Genomic DNA, 16,337 nt, shown 5'->3' with positions numbered 1-16,337 from the left:
AGATAAAGGAAATCCATTGCAATGCCCAAACCAAGGGAGTGAAAAAGTCACCTTTTGGAAGCTAGTGTAACTACAGATAAGTCCTGTCTTTTCTTTAATGAGATCATAATGTGAGTCATCTGTCTGTTGTGTATATTTTGAACTTCACAGGTCTTGTAAATTAGCAGGGAATGTTCATTACAGGAGGCTACTCTTTTTTTGAATTTAAAAAGTGTTATTTCCTTTTTCTGAAATAAGAAAATAGTACCCACAAAAGGAACGTTTATCTGTTTTTTTAAGATGTTGTGATGAATTCCTGCCCGATGTTATAGTTTCATAATGACTGCATTTATTGTGCTCCATAGTTGCTTGCCCTAACAGTTTAAGAGAGGAAGGAGGTTAGTGGAGTAATTTTGCAGCAATAAAGGGCACCTTGTGGAAGGTGCATTCAATGCTTGCTTCTTGTTTCTCAGTGTAAGACCCTTTCAGCAACAACAACAAAAAAGAATATGGCTATGAAAAAGCTGGACTCGGTAGTCAGAGAACAGTCACTTCCTACATGTTATTGTACATAAAATTTGAGTAGCTTTTTGTTAAAATGGCTACTGGAGGCATATTGCTTCCAAGGACTCATATACTGTGAGTTTTTGTTCTGTCTTAAGGAAAAAACGAAACAAAACAAACAAAAAGGCCATGAAATGTGTTGGTCTCTCAACAGTTTGTATAACCCCAAAATATACTACAGTATTTTCCTTATTTGCAGAAATTTCTTTTAAGTTGTGAAGTTAATTCAAGTGCCATTCTTAATATTAGCAGAGTCACTTCAAAAAGGGTTTTCATTTTTACCAACTGAATCAACAACTTACTGGAGGTCTTGTTACTTCTGGAAAGGTCAACTCTTGGCAAAACTGCAATTCTCAAGCAAAGTACCAGAATTTATTGAGTATTCTTTATGTTGCTAGTACTTTAAAAGTGTTATTTCACTTAGCTCTTACAAAAACTTCCTGGAGTAGTCTTAATTACAGTTTACAAATGAGAACATAGAGGCCAAGAGTAATTAACATGTTCTCAGGATCACATAGCTATAAAGATACGATCTTGTGCCTGAACTTGACTCCAAAACCAAGAAGTCAAAATATATACATAAATATATGTATATACATTATATATATAAATATATATAATTTACCTATTTTATATATTTATCTATATTTATATAAATGTATATATACTTGATTAAGGTAACAGACTAAGCTAGCATTCAAATTTAGCCCTAATTAGAAGTGTTTCTAGTTGGAAGGTCTAAATTTTTTGAGGGCATGGATCCTGCCTTGTTACGTTTCCACCCAGTCCAGTAGTGGCTAGAAGAAAGTGAACCCTCAATTATAATCATTGACTGACTGAATGGAAGATGCTTAGAAATCAAATTACTCATTGATTCACATTTTCCTGATGTTCAACCAGAGAAGGGAGTTGTGTTAAAATGTGCTGGTGGCTCAACATATTAAGATATATGCCACATGGTCTTGACCTCAATTTAGACATGGTCTTTCTAGACAAAAATATGAGTATATTCAGAGTTTGGCTTTATCTGTCCTACTCTGTTTTCCTTTTTGTCACAGGAGTTTGCTGTTGTCCCAACTGGGGACTAGATCAGGTGCCCAGAGTTCAGATGACTTAATAAATCGTATTTCTAAGTCAGGTTGTGTGTGTGTGTGTGTGTGTGTGTGTGTGTGTGTGTGTGTGGTCTTGCCTCGGCTTTTTTTTTTTGTTTTGTCTTTTGTCAAAGGATATTTTATTTTGTTTTGTTTATTTTGTAGATGACTAAGAGTAGTTAAGAATTACCCAGAATGAGTTATGAATATTTTATCATAGACACCATGGATAACTTCTGCTTCTTTTCACTTTCTCCATCTTCCCAACAAGCAGGATAACTGTAAAATGACATTCCAAATTCTTCTAAACGAATTTCTTCATCCAGAAGATTTATTTTGAGGTGAGAGACTGAAATTTCTCAATTTGAAAGGACAAATGTGAAGGGATGATCTAGGTTACCATAAAAAAAACTGCCAATATATGGTGCTTGCAGATTAGTTATGATGTGCTGAGACTACAAAGATGTGGAAGATACAGCTTTCTGTACTTAGACTGTTGTGTTATTGTGATGTGACAAGGTAAAGCAATTTAAAAATTTTGAACCTCAATTCATTTCTGCTTTCTGGAAACCCTATATTTCTCTCTCTTTAAAATACCTCTACTGTTGCAGTTTGTAAGGGAATCACATACAATAGTGACTTGTTCAGTAGTGGCTGGTTGTGTGCTATAGAGCTTACAGAAAAAAGGAAAGGATAGTTCTGTTCCGCTTCTCTCGCCAACCAGCAGAGGAACCTGCCCAGGTCATTTTAATCTACCTGAGTCTCAGGTTCTCATGTTAAATTATTTCTTTGTATGAACCAGAGGTCTGCATTTAAGTAATGCACATGATACTCTTAGCTAAGTACCTGTTACATATGTAATAAAGGAAATATCTGCTTATATTTCAACTCAGTTAACCTTCTTCACAATTAAGTGGTCTTAAGCAATCCATCTGTCTCTCTGTGTTGCACAAGGTCTGGGGGATACTGGATCCAATATACATCAGAATGGGGTCTGATTCTCAGCATCACTACCGCCAAGATCAAGGGCCTTGCAGACATTATTTCTATGAATCTTGTATGGCCTCTCTGAAGAATAATGATAAAAATATGGGTGTCTATAATAGCACTAAATACATATTTCTTCTTATGTGATGCTCTGAACATACTATTTTAAACTTTTTAAATGGAGGTTCTGGGGATTGAACCCAGGACTTTGTGCATGCTAAGCATGAGCTCTGTCTACTGCCCTTAACATATTATTTTTAAAAGCTTCCTGGTGCAGACACTTTTATTGCATGGACTTTTTGGACACAATAATTACCATTTTCCTACGTAATGGAACAAACCAGTGGTGTATTGGAGGTAACCATTGGTCCTCAAATGTTTCATACAATGTTCAATACATGCTAGTCTCAACGCTTCTTCCTTTCCTTTTTCAAATGTGTTAGCCTCTCTAAAATTTATGCAACTCACACTGCAACCTTGCAGTAATGAATATCCATACAAATGAAAATATAGAGAAAAAAAGCTACTTTCCCTTTATTTCAAAACCCTAATCTGAAGTGATAATGCAGAGTATTCAGTCTTCCCTACCAAACTGAAGTTTCCTCAGCACCAATATGCTATTTATATTCCCCAAAATGTATCAAGATAAATCTGCTTTTAAAATGCCATCACTGAGCAAATTCTAGAATATTCTTCCATGCTGACTGTAACTGGACTCTGTGATGTTTGCTCTTTCCTACCCAGACAGCATTTCTCTAGTTAGGCATCAGGGCAATGGAGATTTAAGACTCTAAGAAGTAATTTTGAAGAGACTGGTTGACATCCACTTTTCACACTGCAGAGATCACCAAAAGTCTCTTGTCTTTTAGTAGAGGTTGCAGTATCTCACACCCAGGGACACTTGAGCATCCTGTTGTGACTTGGCATTAAAACTAATTCACGGATGCTCTTCTGCAGGACTACGGGCTGGCCTTTTGTTTATTATTGTTATATTTTATTTGTATAGATATCCCGCCATGCTCTGTGCTATAAATAGTGATGTTTTTATTGTTAGTACCATACACTTAATAAAACTGCAGTTTTCCTGGCAATTAATTGTGCTGACAATCAATGCAAGGCTGCAGGCAGCGTGTTTATGTGCTGAGCTTTTGATGAGTGAAGCCCCTAAGAAGTTGGTCTGTCAAAATTAAATACACTGCTTAGACATAAAGCTGCATTCTGTTCTTGGTTTGAGCAAATGACAGTCGATTATAGGCTGAGCCCAGACCCTGGCTTTGCCTGTGAAGTAGAGCCTATTTGGTCACCTTTAAACAATAAAGTTAGACATTTCTTCTGGACAAAACAGCATGCTGAAATTACACGTGTCTGCTTCTTCTCAGGGTGTAGTCTTTTTTTGATAAAATGTCCTTCTTTTGAAGTATGCTATCGGCTTTTGGAAAGCTTTTTGCTTTCCACCAGACTTTTAAGATAAAATCCATGCATGTGTTTGGTGTTTTTGGTAGATTCTTCTAATTTACTCAGATAATTCCCCTGGATTAAATATGACTAATGACGTGTTTTTCTCTTCATTTTTTTTTTTCTTCTTCCATGGACTAAACAGCATTCTTCTGTGGCATTTGACTTTATGTCTTGACTCACTGGATGTTTAGTCTTTGTTCAATGATGATGACAGGGACAGATCAAAGACCTTTGATGATTGGAATGGGAAAAAATTCATTCAGCAAATGACATGACTTTGGGCAACTTTTTCTTTTATTATCCAGTATCAAATTTATTTCCAGACGTAAAGGTAAATTATTATTTGAACAATTCTCAGGTTATCTAGAGTTCTTACTGTTTTTCTCAAAGTATCATTTAGGCAACAGTTAATAAAACTCAAAAATCCTTGTTTCTTCACACTTCACAATTAATGAATATGTAAAACCTAGTTCATATTCAGTTCCTGTAATTTTGTTTACTGAATGTGGATTTGAATCAAATGAACCATTTGGTCATATAAGTGCAAATTTTAGTAATAGAATTGATGGTGAGGTTCTTATTTCCCTGTTTTTGTTATAGCTCTTAAAATATTTCCATATACATACTCTCAGATGTACAGAAAGTTACTTACATGGCCTAGTGAGTTGTTGAGAACAAACCTTGTTCAGAACAGGCACTAAACAAATATTTGGTTACTGACTGACTCGACAAGCAAATAAGTAAACAATAATCTTATAGTAACAGTCTGTTGGTGTGTCCTGTATTATAATCTTTCCTTCATAGAGTTTGATGTAACAACTGAAAATAACAGGCATTGGACTTCTTGTTTCCATTTGGGATGTTGAGGCTTGGAAGGGACATTGCTCCAAGCCACACAACAAAAATTAACCTGACAATGTCATTGTTCATGACTTTTCTTGAATCCATGAAGTCTGAAGTCACCAGGAAATCAATTGGTTCGAAATATAAAGAGAGACAATCACTTGCAGGGAGAGGTGAAGCATAAATTCTGTTTACCTGGTCAAGATGCAGCCAGCAGCTGGTAAGCTGAGTTCAACTAGGATGACTGACAAATTGATGGAGCTCAGCCAAACATGCCCTGCAAATATAGCTGCAAAAATAATTGTCCACACCTTCTTACAGACTTTCCCTGCATGAAATCCATCAGATGATCACAACCACACACAAAAAAAGGGTGCGGCCTGAGGGTTTTCCTTATGGTGAAAACTTGAGAGAAGGGATTGGCTGAGAAAAGGGCACAGACTACACTGAGACACTTTCACTTTTATTGCCCTAAGGAATAAAATTCTTAACCTGTGGCGAGAGGGGTAAACAAATGCTGCTGTCCTAAGAGTGCTGGAATAAAGTCTGTTGCAACTAGGAAAAGAGAATATGGGAAAAAACTCCCCATCACTGGAAGACAGATAGGAATATCTGCTAGGCTAATGGAGGAAAACAGCACTGAGAAAACTAAACCCTCAAGATCCCCAGGACACAGTATCTGCCCGCGGCTGTATCAGAACCACACAGAATGCTCTTCCATTCCCTACTGCCAGGCTAACATCAAATAACAAGTAACTTGGATGAAACAGACCATCCTGGAAGTACAGTGCAAATGATAGATTAAAGCTGCATGTAGAGCAGATATTTAAAAAACAAACAAATGAAAACAGAACAAAACAAAGAAACAAAACACCAGCCTTAAGACAATATATTGCTAAGATTAATCTGAAGTATGTAATGTGCTGAGTGTAAACAGGCAGCATACATTCTAATTAGATTAACTCAAATTCCTGCATTAAAGGCCTATCTGAAATCAAAGTGAGCCCACTTTTCAGAAAAAAAAAGTTCTGTCTGGGTCTTTGTTGTCTTTCACAGATGTCTAGCTATCAATAATTTTTTTTTGTCATAATATGGCAATAGGGAAACAACACAATTTGAGACAAAGCAATCACTGGAACTAGACTCAGATATGAAAGATACTGAACTATCTGAAAAGGCATATAAAGTAATTATGATTCACTATGACTAATATTGTAAAGTCCCTAATCAGCAGAGAGACAAAAAAAAATATTAAAAGAAAAACAAAGGAAAATGCTAGAAATGAGAAATATAGCAACAAAGAAGAATGCCTTTGAAGATCTCATCAATAAATTCAGCACAGCTGAGGAACAAATTAGTGACTAGGAATACAAATCTATAGAAATGACATAAACTAAAACATAAAGAAAAAAGAGTAGGAGAAAAACAAAACAACAAAACAAAACCAGAGCATCCAAGAGCTCTGAAACAATATCAAATGATCTATAATATATATAAATAGACTCCTAGAGTGTTAGAAGAGAATGGGGTAGAGGAAATATTTGAATAACTATTGGTTAAGAATTTTTGAAGATTACAAATATATTCCAGACCACAGATAAAAGAATGCTACACAGGTTAACCACTGTAATAAAATAAGATTAAATGAAAAGGTAAAATAAAATAAAATAAATAGAAGATAAAATAAACCACACCTGGAAACAAAGAACACAGAAAATCTTGATGGCAGCCAGAGAAAAAAGACACATTACGTGCAGAGGAACACTGATGAGAATTGCAACTACTTCTCTTTAGAAATTATATGTTGGAAAACAATGGCGTGAGGTCTTTAAAGTGCTAAAGAAAAAAAAGTCAATTCAGTATTTTATACCCAGAAAAACTTTCTTTCCAAAATAAAGTAGAAATAATTTCTCAAGCAACAGTTGTGGTAATTTAAAGCCAGCAGATCTACTCTGTAAGAAGTGTTAAGAAATTATTCAGAAAGTGAAATATGTTACCAGAAAGGATCTTAGATATCTACAAAGAAATAAAAGAGTGCTGTAAATAAAATAAATGTAATAAGCAAATTTATTTTATTTTTTCCTATTTCTAATTGCTTAAAGATAAGTGAATGCCCACATGAAAAATAATAGGAATTAATTATGTGATGATACATATAAAAGTCAGATACATTGCAAAAATAGCTCAATGGTACTGGGAAGAAATTGGAAACATAGTGCTGTATGATTCTTATGCTATGCATAAAGTTTTACAATATAATTTATAGGTAGATTCTGATTAATTAAAGATATATAGTGAAATCCTGATGCATCCACTTAAAATTTTTAAAAAGAGGTATAAATATTAAGTCAATAGAGGAAGTAAAATGGAGTCACAGTAATGCTAAACGAACCTGAGAAAGGCAGCAGAAAAAGAGGTTAAAGAAACAGAATGAAACTAAGAAAAGATGTAACAAGGTTGTAGATATTAATCTTACATCAATAATCACAATGAATGTGACTGATCTCAACCCACCAGTTAAAATATAGAGACTGTTAGATCGGATGAAAACACAAGACCCAACTGCATGCTGTTGTTTAGGAAAGAGTATGGCCTCACCCAGAGAAAAGTCTGGCCTTTCCCTCAGTTTCTGAGAGGTAAAACCTGTCATTCTTGATGAGAGTGTCTAGTGGAGGCTAGCTGCATTAGAAAGACCAACCAGTATTTAGGGCAGGGGCTGTGGGTAATTTGGTATCAGGTGACCTAGAGACTAAGTTCAATCACAATGTTAGTCAATCATGATTATGTAATGAAGCCCCAGTCAAATCTCCAGACATTGTAACTTGAGTGAGCCTCCATGGTTGTCAGTACTCCATGTGAATTACACACTGATGCCAGGAGGGTGACAGAGGCTGACCCCACAGGGGAGACAATGGGTGCTCTGTGTTTGGAACCCTCCAGCCTCTGCTCTGTGTATCTATTCCTTTGGCTGATTTTGATAGATACATTTTCCCTGTAGCCACAAGCACAATAACAGTCAATGAGTTCTACAAATCATTTTAGTAAATTATTAAACTTGAAGGAGGTATTGGGAACCCCTTGAACTTGCTGTTGGTGTTGGAAGTGAGGGCTGTGTTGTGGTGGACTGTGCCCTCAGACTGTACAGTTTGGCTGATTCTGGGGAGCTCTCTACAGAAAATGCACTTTAAACATAGAGACATAAGTAAGTTCCAAGTGAAAGGATGAAAAAAGACATACCATGAAAACATTAAAAAAAAAAAAAGAAGTTTGTAGTAGCTATATTAATGTCAGACGAAGTAGACTTCAAATCAGAAATACCAGAAATAAAGAGAACATTACAAGTGACAAATGGTTCAATTATTAAAAAGTACACAATGCTCTTTAATATGTATGCACCTAACAGAAAATATTCTAAATTCATGAAGCAAAATATGAGAGAATTAAAATTAGAAATAAATAAATCCACAATTTTAGTTGAAGATTTAAATACCCTTCTCCAGGTGATTATTCACTTTTATCCAAAATATACATTCAAGCAATACAATTCTAATCAAAATACTAATACAATTTTGGGGGTTACTGAAAACATGAATCCAAAAGTCATCTACTAACATGAATAGGAAAGGATGGCAAAGGAAATCATGCAAGTAAAGAATAATAAAGTTGGGAAAGAGGAGTGATTACTCTGCTAGATACTAAATAAAGGTACAGATTTCTAGCATAAAGAGAGCATGAGAAAACAGGTGTGAAGAAAGAAAGGTCATGGAAATAGAATAGACAGTCAAGAAAGGGATTAATTACATATATTGTAAGTATTTATGACCTGATAATCCTACTATCTCACATAAATGAGAACAAAGAATATTTATAACGTTAAATGATGCTGAGATAATTGGTTAACTTTTTGGAGATAATTTTTTAAAAAGATTCTAACTTCACTTATAACAAAATTAATTTTAGATGCTTTAACAACTATGAGTTCTAAAAGGTAAGTTTAAGGTTTATTTTGTCTTAAAAGGGGCTCTGACTATCTAATTATAACCCACATGGCTGAATTCTGAAAAAAAGAAATGATAGAATTGGCTAAAGAAAAAAAATAGCACTATGTAAACAAGTACTTCCATTGATCAGAAAATGTCCCTAGTAATATGCAAAGGAAAATAAAATCTTGAAGGAGAAATATTTGTGACATATATGACAAAGGGTTTGATTTTTTTCCTATTATATCAAAAATTTTTGCAAATCAAAATGGCAGCAATAAATCTAACTCCTGTCTAATTTTTTTGTAAACATACTTAAAACAAATCTCCTGGCAAAGAAATTAATGGCAATTGCTGGTGAGTGAGTTTGTGGAATGTTTTAGCAGGATAGTCTAAGAACACTTAAAGGAACCAAGCCTGGAATCTGTGCATTTATGGGGGATAATTCTCTAGAAAATATCACCTAAGTTATGTAATTGAGTAGGTAGGGGGAGATGTTTCAGAACCAAAATAGGTTCCCATAGTGTAAGTAGTGTCCAGGTGGCATAATTTAGAGACCTCTTATTTTAATCCAGGTGAGGGCATGATGTAATACAGCCAAGAAGGACCTGGGGAGTGAATGATCAGTAAATAGTTCATGTAAAAGATTAAGATTTTCATTTGTGGAAAATGAAGAAAACACATTTATGGAAATAGAAGAACACTTGTTCACTTTCACTTAATATCAGAAGACTGGCCATATTAAAGCAACTAGTTTTTTGTAAAGAGCATTCAAATTTTTGAATAGACTGTGTCGAGACATTGAAAGCAACAAAACTGGGACAGATTCTGATTGAAAGATATTGTCAAAAGGAGGTTACACAACCTATCTGCTCGTGGTATGCTGAATCAGTTAAAGCAGACCACCTTTTTTATTAAGAAATTGTGTCAGTTTATGTCCTCTGAGAAGCAGATGCCAAGACTGGACTAGATATGCAGCATGTTTATTGGGGTAAATGCTTGTGAAACCTAAGGAAGAAGCAGCAGGAGAAAGGAGAAAGAACTCCTGACCATCTGTGGGAAAAGCGAGGTAAGAAAGCATTGAGTATAAGAAGTTTCCCAGCGAGGCACAATTCTGAGAATGTTTTAGCCAAGCTAATCCGAAAGTTGCCCAATAGAGCAATTAACATGGGGCGGGAATGGCCAGGTTCTGGTACACCCTGTGGAGCTCAGTCATTGGCTGGGGCCACCCAGGAGACGTTTGGAGTGGCATGAAGGCCATGGTGCATCCAGAGCTGTGGCAGCTGAAGGCTGTCAACCATCTGTGCTCCCACAGTGGGTTTCTTGAAGGGAGATCTGAGTGGGACACATTTCAAGTCGCCTTGAGCTGCAGAGATCCTCTTCTCCCACTAGAAGTGGGCAGTCATTCTATGGTTCCGATGGGCCATTATTCCTGGGAGGAAACTTAGACGAGGGATGTTAGTGGTTAGTGAAATGAATTACCCACCCTTCCCAACTGTAAATTCTCTTCACCTCTGCTTGTTGCTTGAGCAGGTATTGATAGCTTACCTGTAGGTGCATGACCTAAATCTTCACTCCAGGGGATTCTGAGCCTTTGGTAACTAAACATTTCCCAGTGCCAGGTTGCTTTGTGTGTCTATTTCCAGTTACTACTGGGCAAAGGAATATCAAGAAGCACTCATGTGGATTGCTGGGTTTCACATTCCTCCCTTACCCTAGTATGTTATATAAAAGCAGCCCTATCTCCTCTTGCTGCCCAGTCAATTTACCCTGACAAGTTGGTAACTCTTTTTTTTGCCAGGGTCTCTGAGCATAAGGAGTCCAGACTTCCCTGTAGCTAATAATTCAATGAAACTCTTGCTATGTCCCATGGCAAGAGTGTACTCTTCTTGAGGACCAAGACTTCTAACCCTACAAGCTTACAGTTATGGGGATGGGATGCTCAGTGCCCCCCAGGGGATCATTGAGAGTGATAATGAGTGGGGTTGCTCCTTCTTTCACCCCAGTCCTGGAACCACCTGTTTCCAGTTGGGTCCTCCAAAAAGCAAATGCAAAGACTGAACCATATTTGCAGGAGATTTTACATCTCAACTATAAGTGAGCAAAGGAACGATTGGATAGGAAGAGCCTCAGAATTCAGTGTTGTCTTGCGAGTTTCAGGCAGGCTGATAGCAAGTTCTCTAGCTAACGTTGTGGGTTAGCTGTAGGAATTCTCGCATTCTGTAGGAATTCTCAGGCAGGTAGGGGGCTCTACTCCTCTCCTCCACCCCTGCTGTTGCTCAGTCATTGACTGGGGGCAGCAGGCTAGGCGTGGTCTGGCATGAATGCTGTGGTGGGTTCAAAGTTGTAGCATTTGGAGGCTGTCGATCACCTGTGCTTCCTAGGCAGCTTCTCTTAAAGGGAGATCTGAGCAGTCTGCTTTGATGACTGCTACAGAAAAAGTCTAGATTAATCCAGGAGGAAAAATGTCCTTAAATATACACAATTTGACTGATAGAGGGAAGGAGACAATTTGAGATACATTCGCATTGTGTGAAAGATCCTAAACTTGGAAGGTTTAATCCCTACAACACTGTGAAGGTTGTGCTTTGAAATATACTTGGCAAGCAAAAGATGTTAATGTCTCCTGCATGTCAGACACAGATATACAAAGGTGTGAGGTAGCCTGAGGGTGCTAGAGTTACCATTATTACTAGTTCTGCTCCCTTAGTGTAATGCATTTTCTTATCAAAATTGATATTTGGATATAAATATTTAGAATGAAATTTTACTCTTCAGAAGATTTTTTTTTCATGTTAAAAATATTTTAGTGATATATATGCTCTGGAGATATTCTTTAGCATTTTCATTTTTTAGTGACAGGCAACAGCTACCGAAAATACCACTAACCATATTTGTCAGTGTTTTTACAAATATGTTATCTTCTTTTGTCTTATTTTATTATTTTATTTTACTTGTCAGTAGAGAAGCTACCTAAATGTTACAAAAATTCTGTGGGAGCTTGATATATTGTATATATTGACTGACTGACTGACTGACTGATATTTACACTTGGATGTATTTATATGCGATGAGGTCAAGAATGTTTTAATATTAGTGTGCTGACACTAATCTACAGAACCACTCATAATTGAATTCTTATAGACCTAGCATCCTTAGAAATTTCACTCACTCCCAACCCTGATGAACTGTCATAATAATTGATTGTATTAACAGAAATAAATAGCCCAAATTTGGCTCACTCTCAAAACAACCCTGTTTCAACTGACACAGATGAGGAGTAAGGTTATTTCACATTGCCCCAGCCAGGTCAAGGCTCAGGGAAAGCCTTGGCTTGTGCCTTTAATTTGATCCTGCGGACAAGAGGATGAATCGGCTTTGTCAGTCTCTTTATTTGGCATGGGTACCAGTAACCTTGGTTCACTTTCCTGTTTCTCCTAAAGGGGAGGAATTTTGGCAGAATATTGCTTACTTTTACAGTTACAGAAGTTACATAGTTTAAGGAGGGAGCAGTAATTACATGCCATTAAACTCAGAAGGCCATTGGCATAGATGAACACTCTGAAGAGGACACAGCCTTCAATTTCAGCAGAGGATGATTACCAGAGCGTTTTAGTAGAGCACTGGTGAAGGAGAGGAAGGGATGACTCTGGAAATACGCTAAGGCAGCAAAGCCATGAAAATGCAGTTAGACACGGCAGTGACTACATTGATTATGCCAGGAATGATTTAGCAGAGGTGTTTCACACTTGCCATTAAACAAAGAGCCATAATGGGGTTTAAAATGTACTCAGTTTCCACTTGCTATATCCAGCCCAAACCACAGAGGTGTCACTTACATTATTTCTCCATGTTGGTTTGTGGGAAAATCCCTAGCTTTCTGTGACAGGGCTGTTTTTCCTCTTGGCTCTGGATTCAGCAGTTGTTGAACTTTCTGTTTTCTTCTTTGCCAGTCAATGACTCTATTTTGGGTAAAACACATCTTAAAGCTTACTTCCTCCAGGAAGCTTTCCTGATTAATTGCATTCAGGTACTTCCCTTTGGCATCTTCCCTTTGTAAGCACGGCTTTAAATTATATTTCTGATACATTGGTTTGAAAGATTTAAAATATAGAAGTACATATATATCTTAAGCCTTCAAACCAATGTGGATAGTAATCTGATATATATTAGATACTGTAAGTATGTAGTTGCCTTCATAACTAGATCATTAGCTCTGATTAAACTAGAATTCTTTTATTTCTCTTATATACTTTCATAAACATTGTGTCCTTTTGAATACAGGTGACAAATCCTGTGGATTCAGTAGGAGGTATTTATTTCTGACACAAATGAAAAGAAAAGGAAAGACATCTGAACACCCAATGTGAGTTGGTCATTTTCCCACTGCTTTGAAAAGGAAGAGTGTTACAGCATTTCTTTTTTTCATTTATTATAAGAGTGAAAAAAAGAATGTTCTCTTTGTAGGTTTCTTTAAGAATGTTCTCTATGTATGCTCTAGAAGAAACAAAAAAGTGAAAATCTATCCTGCTGTCAAGTCAAAAGTTGCTTACATTATTGAAATTAGGTGACCAAGTGTGGTAATATATGTTAGGGCAGAATTAAATAAGATATAATTCTAAGAAGTGGAATAGAAACTGTGCTGCCCTCCACTGTGCTCTGCCCAAGCCCCTATCTTCTTCTAAGTAGCCTTCTTTTTGAGTCCAGAATAAAACCCCATTCCTAATCAGAAGGCACATATATGGAAGGGATTCAGATGACTAAATCATCCGTATGATTGCTAACTATATTATGTTCCTATTGCTTCTATAAAAAATTACCATAATCTTGGTGACTTAAAAACACACCAGTACAAATTTATTATCTTACGGTTCTAGAGATCAAAAGTCCAAAATCAGGGCTGAGCCCCCTCTAGTGGCTCTATAAGGTAATCTAATTCCAGGCCTTCTCCATCCTCTAGAGCTTCATTTCTTGCATTCTTGAGCTCCTGGACCCTCTCTCTGTCTTCAGAGTCAGAGGGTAGCATCTTGACTCAGTCACCATATTGCCTCTTCTGTCTGTAGTCCTATCTCTGTTGGTCTCCCTTTTATATGTACACTTGTGATTATATTTTGGACCCACCTAGATAATTAAGTATAATCTCCCCATCTCAAGGCTATTCATTTAATCACATCTGCGAAGTCCATTTTGCCATATAAGGTAACATTTGCAGGTTCCATGTTTTAGGGTAATACTAGACATTTCAGGCATTGTGGTAGAAAAATGAGGAAATACATTTTGTTCTTTTTGTTCTAGGGAGTGGGACTATCTTTTAGGATCCTCTGAATCACATCAGTTCAGCGGCTGCTTTACCCACCCACTGGTACTTGACCTAAACAATAGAACTCTTAGTTGGCTGTAAACTTTAACCTTTCAAATGCTCATCATGCAAAGAGCATGGGTTTTCTATTCTCAGAAGTACTGCAGAATTTGGGTGTGGGCTGTTCACAGTTTCTGGGCCAGTTTTTGATCTCTCTTTCATAGGTATAAGCTTTGTTGTTGAGATACAAACATTCTTAGTTTTCAAGTCCTTCAGAATATGCAGCCAACAACTTCTTTGGGGCAAAAAAGAGAATAAAGCTCAATGTGAAAGTTATGCATACATGTTATAAAAAAATGTTTCTTTTAATTTTCTTACCATACCAAAAAAAGTTAAAGTTATGCTTCTTCTAACATTTTATTATATTTGTCATGGGGCTTCAAGCGAACCGTTGTCTGTTATTCTGATCATATTACTAGATAAACTTATTATGAGATTTACATAATTTAACAACATCCGTCATGCATAGGTAGGCTCATTAAACCACATGTAAACTGTAACCATTTAACGGATGAAATGAAGATTAACTCTTTTCACTTGCATAAAATATTTGCCACAAATTGCATTTTTTTCCTGGACAGCAGGATTTCTAAAATGATTTTTAAATTTTGTATGTAAGAACCATTTTATTTTCCAGAATAGATTAAAAAACAACAACAGTTATGTAGAAAAGTAATTAGGGGTGTTGACATATTTAAAGGAGATAAGGTACCCAATATACACTAAGCAGTGTAAAGAAAATATTCTCCACTTATGAAAATGGTGATCAAAGAAAATGTTACCTCTGTGATATAAAGGAAAATGGCACAGACTATAGGCTTAAAATTTACAAAGTTTCGAAGCCAAATGTAAAGAGAAAAGATAACATTTCATTCAAATACCTAGAGCATTGCTCATCTTGTAAGTGATAATTGCAAGAATACTCTCGGCAGTGCGTTCAGTGGTCCCGCGGATCTGTCTCTTGCTTCAATAGTGTTTGGATGGAACAGACCAGGGATGCCCCTTGCTCCAGCCTCCAACCACTCTTCAACCTTTTTTCCAGCTGCATCCTTCAGAACCAGCCACTGTGCTATCTTCAGCCTCTGAGACCAGCCAACACCATTTTGTGAGCTTAACTCCTTATTACCGATCAACCATGAGCTCCCAGATTTGTCAGAATTACTCCAGCGAGGTGGAGGCCTCCGTCAACCACCTGGTCAACATGCATCTGTGGGCCTCCTGCACCTCCCTCTCTCTGGGCTTCTATTTTGACCGTGACGATGTGGCTCTGGAGGGCGTGGGCCACTTTTTCCGTGAATTGGCTGAGGAGAATCACAAGGGCGCGGAGCATCTCTTGAAAATGAAAAACCAGTTCGGGGGCCACACCCTCTTCCAGGGCATGCAGAAGCCATCTCAAGATGAGTGGGGTAAAACCCAGGATGCTATGGAAGCTGCTATTGTCCTGGAAAAGAACCTAAACCAGGCCCTTTTGGATCTGCATGCCCTGGGTTCTGCCCGCACAGACCCACATCTTTGTGACTTCCTGGAGAACCACTTCCTGGATGAGGAGGTGAAACTCATCAAGATGATAGGCGACTACCTGACTAGCCTCTGCAGGCTTTCTGGTCCGCAGGCGGGCCTGGGCGAGTATCTCTTCAAGAGGCTCACCCTCAAGCATGACTAGGAACCTCTGCAACCCAGCCGCCTTTGCGGAGCCCCTCTGGTGTCAGGGCATCTGCCTGAAGCCTCTCTCTGCAGTCACCAGGCAGCTTTTTAACCATCCTGGAGCCCTCTCCCAAGCCTTGGACCAAATGGAAACAATAAAGCTTTTTGCAGCAGCAACAACAAGAACAAGAACAACAACAACGACAACAACAATAGAATATTCTCTCTATTTAAAGCAGAGCAAGCATGAACACATGTCTTTAAAGATATAAAACACAACGCTCAGAGCTGATGGACCTGGAGGTTTTAAGTACAAATCTGCACAAGATAACGGTCTGAGTTCATTGAATTGTTGAGATGCTCCCTGTTTTTGATTCATTCCTTTTAGAATAACATGGAGATTACTGGACAACTAAAGATAGCGTATGTCAA

At 37.3% G+C, this 16,337-nt stretch overlaps 1 protein-coding gene across 1 annotated transcript; it reads left to right on the top strand.

Moving 5' to 3' along the window:
* The first annotated feature begins 15,247 nt into the window (after positions 1-15,247).
* On the top strand, positions 15,248-16,031 carry LOC102516369 (ferritin light chain-like). Its single transcript, XM_032479945.1, has one exon. The coding sequence runs from the start codon at positions 15,397-15,399 to the stop codon at positions 15,922-15,924; it is 528 nt and encodes a 175-aa protein (XP_032335836.1). The 5' UTR covers positions 15,248-15,396; the 3' UTR covers positions 15,925-16,031.
* The last annotated feature ends 306 nt before the right edge of the window (positions 16,032-16,337 follow it).

Source organism: Camelus ferus, chromosome 5 (assembly GCF_009834535.1).
Source record: "Camelus ferus isolate YT-003-E chromosome 5, BCGSAC_Cfer_1.0, whole genome shotgun sequence".
In the NCBI taxonomy this organism is placed as follows: Eukaryota; Metazoa; Chordata; class Mammalia; order Artiodactyla; family Camelidae; genus Camelus; species Camelus ferus.
Note: the sequence above shows the minus strand (reverse complement) of the source record. Positions and strands in the feature narration are given on the sequence as shown.